Consider the following 18704-nt stretch of genomic DNA (forward strand, 5'->3'; position numbering starts at 1 on the left):
GCATGTGTTCTCTGCTGTCCTTCCTTTTTTCCATCAAACATCTCTTCTCTGTAAAGGTTATTAGAGAAGTCAACTAGGATTGATGGATGGAGATGGAAGGCGCTCAGAAGCACATCTCTCTCACACTCATCTTCATCTTAGGTGTTGTTACTGACAGTAGAGGTCCAGCCGAGGAGATGGATGGATGGACCTGCTCTCCGTACTGTACTTCTTTTACAGAGGGTAGCGCTGCATCTCTGAGAGCACGCTAGTTACAGTCTTTTTAGTTTAGACGACTTACAAAACATTATTTTAACACTATGGGCTACAAAACATGAGTGATGTTAATGGGAAAATTTTTAATGTAATCCCGGATACCTGCGTGGATTTGCCTACTACAGTAATATGCTGTGAGTAAGTACTCAAGGTGCCGCGGGCTAATGGCAGCCGTTTTAATGAGAGATGATGCCAATAAATTGATATATTTTCCGCTCACCTTAGTCCTCTGCAGCTGCAGTTAAAAGGATTGACTCAGCCTTCACTAACCTTGTATTTGACTTGAACTGTCATTAGCAAATCAAAAGCAGATTAATTAATCACAGGGTCCACTGGGGTGTGCATTACCGTAAGTGACTATTGTAATATAACTTAGAGAGAAATCACACATGATTTCTCATCTTGACACCAGAATGAATGCTTTGCTACTTCCAGGAGTGCTGCTGCTGTCATCAAGATGGGGGAAATGGATTCTGTAAGTGGTGGAGAGTCTATTAGAGCATTAATTCTGCTACAAATGGAGCTCTGCTCTAATGGTCAACACTTGTATCTCATCTGATCTTCTTCAAGTATTTTCCGCTCCGCTGCACCTATTACGCCACCTTCCCTGCCTCCTTTCCTCAAATTCGTTTTCCTGAAAAACACACTGCTCCTCGGCCTTGGCCTACAGGGAAAAAGCGAACATGTTGGTTTAGTTTGACCGACAGGGTTGGAAACTGTTATTCAGTGTGAGCACATACATGAAAGCTCTGTTCCAAGTGCCAGTGTTTGTCGTACATCTGTGTTGCTGTTCTGCCTCGAGCTTGGATGCTTTTCCACTCATTTGACATTTGAAAACAAACCGTGACTCACTTAGTCGAGGGAAGAAGATGCCGAATCACAGTGAGGCCGGTGGATTACAGCTTGAAGCAAGCGAGATCCCTGGAAGATGTAGTCTTTTGTAAACATGGGGCAGTCTTATCTTTGTGACCCCCACAAGCATCACACGGTGTCCTTTCTTACATCTTTACATGCCCTTCTTTTCCTATTCTTTTTTCTCTGTCTGAAAAATAAGTGGCGCTATTACCGTTACCACATTGCAGCCACCCCATTGGTGTACTAATAGTATCCCCTGCTGGCAACAGAGGGAACACAAAGACAAACAAAAGTATTCAGTTCTGCAGTATATCACTGTTTTTTGTTATTTTTTGACAAAAGTGAAATGTTTTCAAAGACATCAGACAAAGTAATATTAGTAAGAACTGAAGCAGAAAACATACATGAATGTAGCCACACTAACTTACTTTCACAGGCTGGGAGCACAGTAATTAAATATTACCCCACTAGAGGTCACTACTACTTCATATTCAATATCAACATTTATTTTATGACAGGTATATCTTTTGATAAATAACAGACCTAATTGACTTCCCATTTAAGATGATACAGTGCACTATGCAGCTACAATCAAATCCTCAGCAGATATTATGACTCATTGTAGAGTCCACCACTCAAGACATAGTAGTCACCACAGCCTGTTTACATATGTATTTGCATTTAGTGTATGCAGTCTGTATAAGCATAATTGATATAGATTGTGGAGCAGAGTTCCTCTTCAATGCAAGTTCCCAAATACCTCTGCCATGCTGAGTGGCATGAAGAATTTAAAATAATTTGTTCAGTTAAAGTTAGTCAGATCAACAGAAATACAAATGCTAAAGAAATTGCATTTAGAATCATTTTTGACAGCATTTTGTCTCCTTTTCAAAACATAATTTTATCGATTTTTTACAATCTCAGTTAAGAAATGTTGAGCTAATTTGAGGACGTATCACTAGAGCTGCAACACGTTGAAACTGTCATTTTAGAGCCAAAAACGTTTCACCTAACACAACAGATTGCCTTACGCCATCTTACATTTGTTACTAATTAAATTACTGCGCGAGTGAGATCTTTCTAAAACTGCGGGGTAAAGGTTATTTTGAGTGGGGAAAGCATTTCAAAAATAAAGGCGGGATGTTTTTGTTTTTCTTTCCAGAAATTTCAATTAACAATATTTTCAAAATAATATTCTTATACCAATATGCAATTGAGCAAGGAATATATATTTGTTATAGTGGCATCACAGAACACGCGCTCACATATCCCCACGCACGCACCAACGAGACCCGTAATTAAAAAAAAGAAACTTTAACTATTTACTGTTAAGGTGCACTCAGTTTGAAATAACGTTGCTCACATAAAGCCGAGTCAAGGGCAAAGGGGTAACCGGTGAAAGAAAATAAGTTCCTAGAAAAAAAACGGAAGAGTGAGGTGGGACGCGGTTCAAACAGAGATTCCTCAGAGGCTTAACTTCTCCGCTCAGCGCACAGCCATCACAAACTCAGAGAAACACGGCAGTTGATCTCCTGTCATCCAGATAACAGCTCAGCGGACTGAAGGAGTCATTCATTCTGACATGTCACTTTGGTGAAGTTTTTGCGACAGCAGCAAGAGGTGAGTGGCCGTGGCGCTGACAGTTCAGGTCTCTTGGTTGCATCTTTTTGTTTTTGTTTTTGAGGATACACTTGGAAGCACTTCTTGGATTCATTTCCCAATAGAATTGCCTTAACTTTAACTTAAATATTGGCCTTATACTGTTTCCATGGACTAGTTAACTTTCAGTCATCATAACAAAATATGTTTTCTTACGGAAGCAACTTTTATGTTGGTTAATATTTATTTTTGAAAAATATATTTTACACAGTTAACTTGCTGAGTGGTTTTCTCCACGTTTGAGGTTGTATTTTACAAAGTCTGTGTATTTGTTTGTGTAATATCATATTTGCCGTTTTAATTCCACATTGAAATGTACCCTTTATTTGATGAAGTATATATTTTATGTGTTGTTGTTTTGAATAATTTCCTAGGTATGAGCAGTGGATTATTATATGAAGCAAACTTGGCAAACTGCAGCAACTTGAATCAAGTTCCTGCACGCAGAGCTTCTGGTGACTTTGCTCCAGCCATGAGTGGAAAGGGTTGTCAGCTCCTGGTGTCTCCTTGCAGCGTGTCCCCATCATTAAGCATGATCAGAGGACACCAGTCCCCATCCATCAGAATATCCATGCCTTCACCACAACGAGCCGATCTTAGTTACTCCTCGGGCATGGAGAAAGTGAAAACAGGTGCCATCCACTCCTTTGTTTCTGGGACACAGAGCGGAGGCCATGTTGTCCTGCCGACCCTGAGCCTCCGCAGACAGGTGTTGACCAACGGGACACATCTAAACATTTCGACTGCATCCCTACAAGTGCCTGCTCATCATCCCACAACCAAAAGAGTGACACCCGCCATACAGACGGGACGCTGCTCCTCTAACAACAACTTCAAAGGTAAAAACAAAGGTTAAAAATATCTAATCAACCCAGGATGTGCGAGTACAATGCAAGGTGTAACTTTACTCTACAGAACAGTATTTTAATACTTCAGTATTGTGATGTTGTATACTAAACTACAACTGAGTTACTAATCGTATCTTCATACTTCACTTATTCTCAGTATGCTCTTCACAACCTTACTGTCTTGCAAAACATCTTGTTCCTTATGTATTGATAATTAACCAGGCATAAAGCTTGTCCCTAAATTTTCTACCGAGGAAAAATGGAAGGAGGTGAAAAGCTCATTAGTGATTAACAGAGCAGAAAGTGTCAGGTTGGTGAGGGAAATTCCACAATCTGCTGTATAACCCTTAGTTAAAGCAGACTTAATGTGATGTGTTTGAGTTTTTATTTGCATTTTTTAGTGTAATGTCTTTTCCAAATAATTGTGTACTTTTATGTTAACACTTGGAATTCATCTGTAGGGATTTATTGAAAGTGGATACAAGTTTTGTTGCTCTGTTGTAACCTATATACTTTCATAAGGTATCTCCCATATGGATATTCTGTTTATTGAATTTTGGGCTTGTGTCCAGCCGATTGCTCTGGGTCTGGGCCTACCATGGAAGTCTTTGGTCAGCCAGCCGCTGCTAATCTGACGGTGACCAGCAGCCCCATGACTGTTGTCACAGGCCGACGGTATACTGCAAGGCCTGCAGCACAACAGCCCCCAACACATCCACACAGTGTGCAGATTCCCCACACTGATGCCAGGTGGGCAATATCAATAAAAGTATGTGATTGTGATGATGAGCTCACTAAACCTTAAGAGCGATACTAAAGTGGATAACAACAATCTGTTTCAGATCCTTACATTCCAGAGAATCCCTGGCATCCACTACCCTAAGTCTGTTTGAAACACAGTCTATGTTTAGTGGCAGACATGACTGGTCGTATGGCTACCGTGTGCTTCCTCCACTGGGTCTACCTCAGTGCTCCGCCCAGGCCAGCGAAGGAGGTGAGCAGCTCAGCCTTCCCCCTGGCACGGCCATGTCCGGCACGACCATATCAGGTGGCACCAGCACCTCCGCCTCGCTGCCCTCGTATCTTTTTGCAGGTGATGCTGGAAGCCCCAGGCAGTCACGGGCTAAGAAGAGAGCGCTCTCCATGTCGCCTTTGTCGGATGTCATGGGCATTGATTTCAACTCCATCATACGCACCTCACCTACTTCACTTGTGGCCTATATCAATGGCTCCCGCAGCTCTCCAGCCTCCCACACCACACTCTCACCTGTCCAATCTGAAGGTTATGGTCACTTCCTGGGTGTGAGAGGCCGCTGCATCCCCCACGCCCATCCCTACAGCATGCCAGGCTCTTCGCAGGCTCTGGCCCCTCAGACGGATTATGGCCGTATGCAGATGCTTGAAGAGGGAGGGGGTCTGGAGAGCCAGATGGCTAACATGGTGGTGGACCAGCAGTGCCTCCCTGGGGAAGGAGGGTCACTGGAGAAGAGAGCAGAGAGCTGCAGCCAAACCACCAACAATCTGCTGCCACCTCCACAGTTACAGCCAGCCCTGCTGGCTACTATCCAAGAGGCTGCTATTCCACAGGGGCCTCCACCACCCTACCACTCACACCAGCACATCCTCAATAGACAGTACTATAAAATAAAGTCCCCTTCTCAGTTCCCTCCAACACAAGTTCATCACAGGCATGGGGTGAACTTTCTACCCCAGGTCCCTATGCTGGAGGAAGAAGAAGGAGAGCTGGAGGACTATGGGGCCCACTGCTGCAGGTGGTTGGACTGTAGTGCAGTCTACGACCAAAGGGAGGAGCTGGTAAAGCACATAGAAAAGCTACATGTGGACCAGAGGAAGGCTGAGGATTTCACATGCCACTGGGTGGGCTGTCCACGCAACTTCAAGGCCTTCAATGCCCGATACAAGCTTCTTATCCACATGAGGATCCATTCGGGAGAGAAACCCAACAAGTGCACGGTACACCATGTCGATCACAGCTATGTCTCTTCTCATGCTACAGAAGTATATCTATCTATCTATCTATCTATCGTCACATTTCTTTGCCTCTAAGAAATAAGATCCCATATGCTATCTCCCCTCTCAACAATACAGCACGGCTCTCTCTAAATCAGATGAATATCTTTTTACTAAGTTGTGAGAAGACGGAGTGAATGCAGTCAAAGCAGGAACATGATGAATGTCGGGGGCTGACTGAGACCAATTCTCAATGTTCCATTCAAAGCCACAGTACCTAGCTGAAGGCTTTCAAGTCTCAGACTTTTTTGTGTACTCTATGTTTATAGCCAAGGTTTAGGTAAAAAATATGGCCTCTCTCTCCTCTTAACTTTAGCCATGCAGTAATTAGCAGAGCACTGTGATAATTGACATGGGAGTTAACTCAATTATGTAGTTATTAAATCAGCACAAAGGAAGCCTCGCACTTTAGATCTGGCATGGCACCATGGCTCTCTAGTATAGCCACTGGGCAGCAGTGTCAGCTGCAGGGGTCCTGCCAGGCCACCGTCTGACAAACTTGGCCACCGTTCTGGGAAGGTGATGCCCCCATAGTCTGGATATCTATAGGTCTGCATCTGTGGCCAAAGAGTTGGCATTTATCCATGGGGCGGATTATTGATGAAATGGTAGCTTTGTTTGTCCAATGTCGATGAGCTGTTTCAGTTGTGTTGCAATTTAATGAGTTTTAAATTCAATGTGGGATTATTAAAAACAAGACACACCAGCAGGGGCGTTTCTAGGATTCATAGAAAGGGGAGTGGCATGTTTGCGCACGTAGCGTGCGGCAATTTTTTTGGGGGCCCATTTGGGGCCGCGGATATCCATTGTTTCAGATAGTTCATAGATTGGTTCAATCAGAAAGAGAGTGATTTTGCTCTATAGTTTTATTTGCATTCAGTATATGATAACACAAGAGGCAGAATTTCAGGGTCATAGTGAAATTTGACAACACAAATATGAACTTTTCTCAAATAAAGAGAGAGAAATAATTTTCCTGCTTGTAAAGGAAAGACGGATAAACTAGCTTTCATGTCCGCGTCACTCCCAAATCCTAATTCTTAAAGGGGCTGCACACAATGGATGGAGAATGGACCTGACAGTGTCAACTTTATATCGTTAAGTATGATGATAGGCTATTGGATTGTAATTTGAAGGGGGAGAAAACATACAAACCAGAACGCACGCACATATGTAGCATGTTAGAGTTATAAATAACTTGTCCATGTGAGAAACAATAGTTTAATTTAATGACATCACCAAAAAAAAAAAAAAAAAGTTTTCTTTTTTTTTTAAAGCCAATAATGCCAAATTATTTGGGGGGGCTGAAGAACATTTTAGGGGGACTTCAGCCCCCCTAAAACAGGCCTAACGACGCCCCTGCACACCAGTACTTCGAGCTAGATGCTTGTGTCAGCATGCAAACATGCTCACATAGACAATGCATAATATGCAGATGTTAAGCAGGTGCAAGGTCACCATTTTCACTATGTTAGCTTAGTGTTGCTAATAAACAAATACAGCTGAGGCTGTTTTATAACCAAATAACTGCAAAGCTAATGACATTCCAAAGAATCAGATAATTATAATTTGAACCCAATAGTGGCGTTATATAAAATGTCTGGGGATCACCTAATTAATTTAAATTCACCAGAAGGGGGCCATGAATGTCTCTACCAAATTTCATCGCAATCCATCCAATAGCTTTTTAATATTTCAATAAAAGTGGTGGTGGTGATAAAAGAAATGTCAAAAGGACCACCACAAATCAGTGGGATTCATCCTGTTGTTTCATGTGTTCATGGAGCCATGCAGCTAGAAGCTAAAAAAATATGAATGGAGAGTACACAACTCTGAATTCCCTCCTTTGTTTTTGTTTTTTGTCACTCCCACCGGGAAAATACCGCAGACTTAGATGAGTAATTGACAAACCACTCGCAAAACATGCCTCATGTCGCTGCTTTCAACAAGTCAGTTATTAACGGCGTGCATACCTGCAATCGACCTTTGGTACCAAAATACTCACTTATTAGTTGAAGCCCGCTCTGTTGCCATGGGGCCGCAAACGTTGGATGGGTCTGTGTTCCATGTAATCATTCAATAAGTATTCATGGTCACAACCCATTGCCAAAAACAGAATTGTAACAAAGTGGTACTTGTATTTGTGGTATAGTCAATATAGGACCGGCTTATTCTCGGGAAAGAGAAAAGCCAAGCACGCTACAGTTATCTTTCCTGCACTTTGAACATTATATCAAGAGTGCAGGCTTTGTCTTTCTTTACATGAGTATTTCATATATCTTTGCACGAGTATGTCAATGTGTTTACATGTACTCCCTTTGATATTTTAAAGTTGCGCTTCAACGATAGAATTTCACAGAACAGTTAGAAAAGCTAACTTGAGTCTTCAAGTCAAGATGCAGCACTCACGATTTCCTTAGGAAATGATTGGCAGGTGAATAAACTGATGTATGGTAAAGTGCGAGGCTGCAGCAGAACAATAGGGAAGCTCTTGTTACAAAGTGAACATCTAGGGCAGGCCCAGGCTTGTACCTGTCGTCTCACAAATCCGTTTAATGAGGATGCAGCTGTTTGTTAACATACTCTCAACTCACCAGTCTGTCACTGTGATTTAAACATGTGACGTTTTAAAAGCAGAGAGTGAACTTAAAACCCAAACAAGAGATTCCTACAGTCATTGTCGGTTAGCTTGTTAATTATGATTTTACATTCTTTAATATCATTCTGTGCTATTAGCTTGTACATTGTGGCTGGCGTGTTTTTTACTTCTACTCCAACACAAAAAAACATCCACTCAATTAATTGAAGTTGTAATGAGTAAATTGTGTTTTTACTGAATTCTACATATACTGCTTGTTCAGTAAAACAATAATTGTACCCAGTGACCTTCAGTTATTGGCAAAGTTGGCCAAAATGTACTTCATCTTCTTTCAGAATGAGTTACTAATAATGCTGTGATCAATCAGTGCATTTGCACCAGTATGGTGAAAATTAAACAGTAGTTCCCTGCTAATCCACTAAATTGCCGTACATGAGCAGCTTGTAATTTAAGGCTTGTGAACACTGAAACTCAGGTCTGATTAGATTTCAGGTTTCACAACATCCTTACAATTGCTTTGAGGGAGCTAACCAAAGAAAATAGTGCTTTAGTATCTGGAATACGCTTTCACATCACAGCTAGGTCATTATTTATCTTTCGTAAACAAAGCCGCTTATTGATCCGGAACGCTGAACTCCCTCCTCTGTTCCATGAAAAGTCCCATGAGGTGTTTTCTAAAATTGTGACAGCAAACTGATAGTGTGCTACATATTAATTAAAGTATGTCAAAGATGTTTCATTTAAATAAATATCTGTTAAGTCACAATCTATCGCCTAATGAAGTAACAATGATGATTCGGTCCACGGCCCACTAATGAAATATTTTGCATCTGCAGGACGTATAGTATAATATTTTAATTATTACTAAAACGTGACACAGTTTGGATCTCTGAGAAGTGAGATCCAATAAACACGCCTGAAATCACCACTTAGCGCCATAGGTAGAGATTGTAACTATTAGTAGTTGTGGCAAAACTATTATTTCTCATGTAACACTCCTCCAGGAATGTACGAGTCAGTGGAGAGAGGGAATGAAAAGTTTAAAAAAAAAATATATACAGTATAAGGAAACGGGTGAAACAAAAAGAGCAAAGAGGGTAGAAACATCACTTGTGAAAAAGGGGAGAGTGGAGTCCAGAGTGAATTGACCTCATGCTAAGACTGGGCATTGGACAGACTCTGCTGGCACAGACTGCCGCTGCCATTGTTCAGCCAGGGCATGAGTACCTGCCAGAGCCTGTCAGAAGCTGGCCGTAACACTGATCTACACCGAGGAGCCATGCTGCTTTCTTTTCAGCCCAAACGTCCCTCACGACAAACTAAAAAAGCCCTCAGCGCTTTAGGAGAGCTTTATGAGACATAGAAAGAGAGTTACACAGTTACCCAACCCTGGCTAGGCCTGGGGTCTTTGAGCTCTATGCTGGTTCTCACTTGTCTGACCACTTTGCTTCTGAAAGACTTATTTATCATCGTCTGCATTGCTTTTTTTGTGGTATTCTAGCTAAGAATTTAAACTATGCATTGGTCAACTTTGCAAGACCATCCCCCTATTAAGGAGCATTTATCATAGTAGACCAGTATTGGAAAGTGAAATGGTGAGTATAGGGGTTACGTGATGCATTTGTCATTTTGTGCTTCTCTAAACGTTCATCTTTCAATTAAATCTATTGGCTTTGACAACATTTTTAATAATTCTTCATATTCAGCGCTGGTAAATCTAGATCTTAAGCTTTTATAAAAATGTCCAGAATACAACCACCATCCATTTAACATTCAACAGTAATTGTCATAACATTCAATTGTGCCAATATCTTTGCTTTAAAACAAAGTTTGGTAAAAAAGCGATGTGACTTTTTTTTTTTATTTCCAAGTTCAATTGAAGAATAGATGTCAGGAGATAGCTGTGTGGTGATCATAAAGAAAGGCAGGTAATTATATGTGGAATGCAGAGGAATATTGTTAGTTAACTATAAATGGGCAGAGACATTTTGATTTGACTTTGGCCGTGATGACTGAGAGGTATCAGTATGTCAGGAATCTAGTCTTTGAGGAAAAAATAACAAAACTGGTCATGGTCTGTGTGATTTTCTCCAGAAAGCCGAGCAATGACATTCCAACCCCCCTGTGATCAGGAAGAGAGGAGTAAAGTCCTGGTCTCACAAAGTGGACAGACATATTAAGCACTAAAGTCACTGTGGTCGCATGATACTGCAGTGTATGTATGTTATACGAAATATATATCTATATATAGATGTATAGATACAGATATTGAGATATGTAATGTAGTCATTCTTCAGTCTGAGGATTGCTGTAGATCTATGTACTGTATAGTAGATGTGACTTCACTTGTGTTGTAACTGATAGCTACCAGCCGCTGTCAAGGGGATGCAAGATGGATTCAACACACAAATGACAGAACAGTGATGTGTGTATGAACACTGCCCCCTGCTGGTGACACAACTATCAGAAATGTGTCTTTGAGAATATATTTGTGTTAAGAATGAAAAAAAAATGTATATTCTAAACAGTAGGCAAGTAAAATGACTTTCTCGCATTTTATTTAAACAGATTTGAAAGTGTTGCAATTAAAACACCTAAGTAGATATCTCCTCTTCATGGGGTGGTGTGCTCTGTGTGTCCAACTAAGTTACATGCTCACAATATACTCCAATAAATGTAATCTTAACAATAACATCCATGTGTGTAAAAAATAGGCACAGTGATCTAAATAAGTATTGGAAGTATAAAGTCACAAAGAAATGCAGCATTATATTGGCTGAGGGAGTAATGTGGTTGTATACTAATCAAACAGAGAGAAGCGATACAGTAAAGTCTGCTCACGACTAATAATAGCAGAGACTTGCAGTTGTGACAAGGTATAAACTTGCCTAAAATGCAAAAAAACTAAAATGCACCCGTCTCTCCCAAATGTTTACATCTTTCAGGGCTTTACTGCTCCATAGCTGCTCGCCTGTCAATCACGATACTACTACAGCAGTGAGCAGTCAGGACTTACATTCGTGCCAGTTGAGACTAAATGGCAGTAATTGTATCCATTCAAAAGGTTCTCTATATTTCCTCTTTCACTCCCTCCCACACACTGAGGTCAGCAGGCCTTTGTCTGCAGCGACTTTCAGCTAATAAGCTCATAGCTCCAGGTATATGTGAAACATCATGTTGGAGATAATTGCAGAGCTTATATTAGATCAGGGGTCACCAACCTTTTTTAAACTGAGAGCTGCTTCAAAAGGTACCGAGTAGTACAAAGGGCTACTTATTTGATACAAACTTCCTGAACAACAAAATTGCACAGATCACCTTAACAATAATAATAATATATGTGAAGAGACTGTTTGATCACATGTCAGTTAATTATTCCTCACAATAATTATTAAGAATGATTTCCACAACAATGATGGTATAGCTACACATACATATTTAAACATGCAACTTTTATTTCTGTTAATCTGTTTCAACATTTGAAAGTCAGAGGTATCACATCTCTGATATCTTTGTATCATCACATGATTAAAGCCGGTTACTTTTGCACATAGCGTCTGCTGGTGAATGATCCAGTGGTAGCCTAATGTAGAAATTTTGCGAAGTCTGGGTCACCTTTGCATTGCGCAATGAAGCCTGCATGCCGGCCCGTCATCGCGGGAGCCCCGTCTGTTGTCACCGACACCAGCTTTTCCAACGGTACCTTTTTCTCCACGAAGAAACCAGTAAAAAGTCTGGTCTATAGCCGAGCGGGGGATCCAACCCTCCGAGGCGCGCGAGCGTCTTCGGGCGCCCGCGTTCAAACCTCTAGTCTGGGCCTTTTCGCTCTGATTGCGTTGCCTCGCCTCTACCCCCGCCACCCCTGAGTTGTTGCCCCGCGGCCTGTTCCGAGGATTTACGGACCTGACGACGGGGTGCGCTCGCGGCTCGCGTCTGGCACCAACGGGATGCGCCCGCCATTCAGAACCTGAAAACCTAGTGCGGTGCGGCAGCCTCGTCCTGGCTGTCCGCCGTGCGCCTCCGGGTACCCAACTCTCTTAACTCTCTGCAAGCGTTTTTGATTAAAAAAGAACAGCAACTACAATTTTAGACGGAGCTCCAATGGTGACTAGTGCTATTTTTAGAACATGTCTTGCGGGCGACTCACGTGGTCCCTGCGGGCGACAGGGTGCCCGCGGGCACCGTGTTGGCTACCTCTGTATTAGATATTGCACTGGAGGGAGTCAACGGGCAAACGCCTCATTGGCCCCCAGGCCTGTTTTAAATGTAGTAGAAATACATTTTTGGCAACCTGATAGCAATGTCCTGCTTAGACAACGTTTGCTGTGTTTGTATGCGGTTACAGTTCGAGGGCTGCAAGAAGGCTTTCTCTCGACTAGAAAATCTGAAGATCCACCTGCGTAGCCACACGGGGGAGAAACCCTACATGTGTCAGCACCCAGGATGTCACAAGGCTTTCAGCAACTCAAGTGATAGAGCCAAGCACCAGCGTACACACCTGGACACAGTGAGTGGCAGCCTTGCACAAAACACGCTCAATAATCGATGGGATTTCAAAGCTTATGTGTGTGTTTTTGCCTCCAAGTGGAGTCCGACAAGTTTTCACATGTCTGTGGTTGTACAGAAGCCATATACCTGCCAGGTGCCTGGCTGTGCAAAGCGTTACACTGATCCCAGCTCCTTGAGGAAACACGTGAAATCCCACTCGACTAAAGAACGGCAGTTACGGAAGAAGGTACAGACTGCAGTTTGTGCTGTAACACAATTCACTCGATTTTTCCAAGCACTATTGTTCTTGAGAATGTATTTTAATGAAAAACGTATCAAGTACACAACTGAAAGAACGTGTAAGCTGTCTTCTTCTGGAAAAAAAAAAAAATGGATTTGTAAAAGACATTAGCTGGGTCCAGGGGGCCAAATCTCTTTAGTGATGATTGAAAGTAGACACCGATAAACAAAAGAAAATCTATATCAACCCATCATGTCATTATGCTTTCTTTTCCATAATTAGCTGACAGTATTGTGCATTATACTCTCTGTGATGTGCTCTCCATCCCACTCTCTTTAACTCTGCTAACTTAACTGTTCACGTCATTTACTTTAATTTCATTGCAGTCAGATGAAAAATACATCCACTTGCCCTCACACTGAGCTAGGTTGCAGAAAAATACACATAATTATGTTGTTTGTCGGATCTTTGTCCCATTTTCACCTCCTTTATTTTCAACTAAGGTTGAGTCAATTTTAAAGATTCATTATGGCCATGCAGCGCTTCAGTTCAGATTGCAACATGTGTGTGTGTGTGTGAGATGTATTCTCTTTAGCTCTTACTGAGGGTGATGTCACCATAGATACAAAGAAGGTGGGTAGTTACTAAAAAAGGTGACATTTTACAAAGTCTCCCACATGCACGACTTCTCTTGTCTAAACCTAAAATAAATATGTTTATAGTAATTGGGATTCAACTGATGCTCTCTCAAGATTGAATGCGTTATACATTTGTTTCTTTACTGCAAAATTCTAACATTTATACTGTCCATTAGTCGTTTCTTGTGTAATAATATCAGAAATAGTTCTGATGGTAGAAAACAAGCTTTGAAGCCATTATCCTTAAGATGTTCATATTGTTTGATACTATTTTTGGCTGGCATGTATTCTGCTATAGCCCTTATATCCAAATAAAAAAAAATATACAGAGCACAGCATGAAAGCACAAAGGCACTATTCATGATAAAGGTGTGACAGAAGTAATATTCTAGAATCTAGATAGAACAATCACAGTCGAATTATAATACGAATCAAAGGAAATTCTTCCAGAATACCCTTGCTGTATGTATTTTGTCCACTGCTGTTATGGATTATGCTCCATGTGCCTAGATGAAATCCACTGCTGATGTGACTCAAGACACGCTGACAGACTGTTTAACCATCCACCCTCTGCAACCAAGCCTTTCTCCACTGGCGAGGATACACTTGAACTCTCCACCTTGTGCATCCCACGAGTCATATTTTGGTCTGGGTAAATTCTGGCTCTTTGCATTAATATGCGTTTGATGTGAAAACTAGAGACTTTAGCATATCCCCCTGCAACCATGTGCACACAATAGGTTTATCCATTAGATTTAGGCTGTGGTGGACAGCCCTGAAGTGTCTGTCTTCCCTGTTCCTCAGCTGCTCCACAGGGACGAGACTCCTCCAGCAATCCTCACCTGGCTCTGTTGTGCTCCTTACAAGATGAATACAGGTACCGAGGATTTTTGTCATTTAAGATAAAACATTCAAGCCACTTTACTATTCATCAATCCATGCATTCATATCCCATAATAGGACAGGAATTCCAACTACATTTTACGGGGAAAAAGGTCACTAAAAGCGTGCACATGCCCATTCAAAAGTAAAAAAGACAAAGTTGTGGAATACAACCACAAGCAGCAACAGTTATAGCCGTTAGCCAACTGGTATTTTCTTTTGATGTTGTATTCCCATTGACACAGTAAGAACTTTAACCATGACTGATTTAAATGCGTCACACGTCTTTTTTTCTCCCTTTTGATGATCTGAAACAATCAACTTAAACATTGGTTGTCATGGCGGCAAGACTATAAGCTCATAATTAGAATAATCAGTTTAAGAGAAAGCACCATTTTGTACCCTGATAAAAGCGTCTAGCTGGGGGGGTTTTGTTGGTTTTCAGGGTGTGCTGTGGCTGGGAAGAGGCTTTACAGGTTTGGGACAGCCAGCAACTCATTTCCCTGGTCAATCCATCGGAAAAACACCCCTTCATCTACAAACTTCAAAAGCATGTGATGAAGTATTTCAAGTCGCTCTGAGCAGCCAGATGCTCATGGCTCCTCACTGGTTGGGATTGTTCTCATATCAGCAGTAGGCCAAAGCATTCACTGCAGGGTTCTGGGAAGACAATTGGCCTGCGAAAGCAGACCTTGCCTTGGCTCATTGGTCTTGACTACTGGCATTAAAAAGGATGCTATAGCCACCGACAAGAGCGGCTAAGGAATTCAATAAGTGAAACATAGAATCTAAAAAATACCATTTAAAAAAAGGTCCAGTGTGAGAAGAGAGACGCTGCAATTACTTTTTTAGAAAGTTAAATTGATTGTAAAATCCTTGTTGCCATTTTCAGTACACTGTTCTGGGATTATTTTTGGTTCCCATTCAGTCCTTGCATATTGTCAACAAACTCTGGCTCCTTCAGTATTCTTGTTATTGGAAAGTGGACATGCAAAAGTGTTACTTGGCCAAACCTAACAGCAGGGGTGTCAGCTCCCATGGTCACTGAACAATATTTACATTTACTAGTATAATCCGCTGTATTTAACAATCTGTTAAATCAATCTGAAAGTAATGTTCTTGATTTTCTTAATGTTGTAACAATGAGCAACAGAGGCATAATGGTCTGTATCACATTGTAACGTGAAAAATGTATTGCTATAACGAGACATTTTCACGTTATGACAAGAAACTTGTAATGTGAAAAACACCTTGATTTAACATTTAAAAAAATATCACACGATAACGTTACACTGATCTGTTTTATTGTTTCTGGCGTGGCAATACGCTGCCGTACATATACATACAGCAGAAAATATGAAAGCTGTAATTCTCTCATTACGTGCGCGTAGAAAAGCAGACAAAGTTGATAGAGGAGCCTTCTGCATTCTATTAAGTGGTTCTTTCAAATACGAGTAATGTTGTGCATCTCATCTGCATCATTCAAGCAAGTAAAGAATTGCCTGAGGACAATCATGAATGATGATTGGTGTATCTAATGCAAATGGTTGCTGAAGTGTGTGTCAAATTAACACAGGCTGTGTGAAACCGTCACCTGGTCATTACCGCATGAAGGATTAATTAATGCTTTTTATGTAGTCTAACTGGTAATCATGCGTTTGTGTGAAAGTGGTGGTAACATGGAATTGGAAAAATACAGTTTGTTTAAGTGCAATGTTTGCCAAAACATTCTAGTTGAAGTTTGGTTTTTGATTTCTTTAACAGAAAAGTGGTTTAAAACATAAAATGATAGCCTTTAATAGTGATGTCTTTACATTTAGATGATTTCATTACATCTTTATAGAGACAAAAATGATGTTGCCTGACTTTGTTCTTTACCCATCATACACTGATTCATATACAACATAGAGGATGCGCACAACAAAGGCAACACCTGTAGAATGTATTGCATTTCAGTCCTTTACCCGTGCAAAAATACTGCCTCCTTAAGGCTTACAGAATATTCTATAAACCTTGATTCCATTCAGTGGGTTATAGATTTTAATGTGAGAAATATTTAGGAATCTTTTTATATTAAAAAAACATAACATACACCATACAGGATAATGTAATCCAGCCTCAAATATACCATACATTTGAATCATGAAATGCCGCTCAAAACTACAATATCTACATTATTAACATTGTTTTGGATGTTACTGCACGGTTCACAGTATGTAAATAAGTAATAATTAGTTGTTTTTTTTAATAACAAAAACCTACATTGTTCTTTTTCTTTATTCAACAAGCAACGTTATTAATTCAGTCTGAAATATTTCAGGTTTGTTGATCCCTCCCCTCACCAGCTCCTCCCCGGGGACCGGTGCGGGCCTTGCCCTCCCACCTGCCTCCCTCGTCCTCCCAATGGGACATCCCTACAGAACAAGCGAGATCTGAAGCAGCCCAGCCAGCCTCCTGATATGGCAGAGCACAATCCAGGTACTCGGAGGTTAATCATCTTATTGCCAAATCGATGTGAATACAGTTGTGCTTCTGAAAAAGGGTTAATAGTGTATGTTTCACATCTGAAGAGCCTATTAGTAAATGTCTGGGCGACTTGACAATCTGAAGTGATTTCTTTTTCACATGCACATTAATTATTATATCTTTCTGATGTATAGCAGGTGGCTGGTGTTTTTTCTTGTTAGACAGAATCAGGCAGCTCCACTCTATGTACCTTTAAATAGATATCACCTCTTTTCCCTGCGGACTTGACAGCCACCGTGATGTTGACAAGGTTTTCAGAAACACACACTTCAGTTTTATCCGTTACTGAAATAAAGACAGGGTTTGAAAAGATAAATTTACGAGGTCTAATGTTACTTTCCTACAGGAATGTGTGATATAAGGAGAAAAACTACAGACTTTAATTGAGTTGTTCTCTACGATGTGGATAAAAGAGTGAAGCTTTTACATTTTCCCCGTAGAGCTCTCAGGGCAGATTACAATGATATATTCTCCTCCACAATATGGCGGGATCGCAGCACGGACCAGCTCAAGTCACCTGATGCAGGTTGATGCCTTTGGTGACAGCCTCGCTCCAGCAGTCAATCATCCCAATGGGGTGGCCACCTTACAAACGTCTCTTTCCTGCATTACAGGTAATGAAATTAGTGTCCAAACATGAGCACTTTATTGCCATCAGATCTTACAACTCTCTCTCTCTGTGCATACGTGTGTGTGTGTGTGTGTGTGTGTGTGTGTGTGTGTGTGGCTACAGGCGCATCTGCAGGATTTGATGTCCACAGTCAAGCACAGGATGTGGATCCTGATCAAGAACTGCATGGAAGGGACTTCTTCAGTGGGGTGGACCACTGTACAAGCCAGATCTCCTGCATCCATACAGAGGGATGATATTACTTCTGGCGGTTTTGTTCCTTTGCACTATTTTGTGTCCCCGTTCCATTTAAAAAAAAGGGACAGTTCACCCCAAATTCAAAAACACATTTTCCTCTTACCTGTAGTCGTATTTATCAATCTAGATTGTTTTGCCTAGTTTGGGAGATATCGTCTGTAGAGATCTCTGCCTTCTCTTGAACATGATGGGACTATATGGCACTTGGCTTGTAATGCTCACAGCGCAAAAAAAAGTAGATTTGAAAAACTCAACAGCAATGTCTCTTTCCAGAATCATGACCCGGTAACTGGAGATAATCCACAGTCTTTGTTGTGAGCAGTTTCCTGCGGGAACTAGTTGAAAGAAAAACAGTCCCATTATATTGGAGAAGGGCAGACATCAAGATCGTCGATATCTCCAAAACTAGAAAATTCACATGAAAACAATCTAGATTGGTAAATAGCACAACAGGTAAGAGGAAAAATATGTGATTATATTTTGAGGTCAACCGCCATCTAAGAACACTTTAAATGGCGCCACAACTCAGCAGCAGCTTCATTTAGCAAAATAAAAGGGATTTGATTGATTGATTGATAAAACAATCCAAGATGCTGCTCCCTCGGTCTTGAAGGAATTGACTTTTACATCCTCAGTGCAAGTTTCGACTAAATCTCTATAAATGGCAACGGACTGGCTTCTGCCTCCGTAATCAATGCATATGAATGGCTGAGCCTCCAGGATTTAAATGTTTACTTTCTCAGTTTTGATACAGCTTGTGTCGAACAATGTCAACGCAGTAAATACTTCAGGTAGTTTCTGGTTACATGTTGCA

The 18704-nt window shown here is 41.1% G+C and overlaps 1 protein-coding gene across 1 annotated transcript; it reads left to right on the forward strand.

Annotated features, from left to right (window-relative positions):
- The first annotated feature begins 3190 nt into the window (after positions 1-3190).
- glis3 (GLIS family zinc finger 3) lies at positions 3191-17969 on the forward strand. The gene is made up of 10 exons (XM_031859846.1): positions 3191-3608; positions 4190-4367; positions 4460-5591; positions 12593-12754; positions 12872-12982; positions 14125-14266; positions 14419-14491; positions 16817-16974; positions 17463-17636; positions 17756-17969. Exons 1-10 carry the CDS (start codon positions 3242-3244, stop codon positions 17887-17889), a joined length of 2631 nt encoding a protein of 876 aa, XP_031715706.1. The 5' UTR covers positions 3191-3241; the 3' UTR covers positions 17890-17969.
- The last annotated feature ends 735 nt before the right edge of the window (positions 17970-18704 follow it).

This window comes from Anarrhichthys ocellatus, unplaced genomic scaffold (genome assembly GCF_004355925.1).
Source record: "Anarrhichthys ocellatus isolate YVR2014 unplaced genomic scaffold, GSC_Weel_1.0 scaffold23, whole genome shotgun sequence".
Classification (NCBI taxonomy): domain Eukaryota; kingdom Metazoa; phylum Chordata; class Actinopteri; order Perciformes; family Anarhichadidae; genus Anarrhichthys; species Anarrhichthys ocellatus.

Coding starts and splice junctions, on each gene's coding strand:
- glis3 (XM_031859846.1), top strand. CDS start 3,242: ATGAGTGGAAAGGGTTGTCAGCTCCTGGTGTCTCCTTGCAGCGTGTCC. Junction 14,492..16,816: donor TCCTTACAAGATGAATACAG/GTACCGAGGATT, acceptor GAAATATTTCAG/GTTTGTTGATCCCTCCCCTC. Junction 16,975..17,462: donor TATGGCAGAGCACAATCCAG/GTACTCGGAGGT, acceptor TTTTCCCCGTAG/AGCTCTCAGGGCAGATTACA.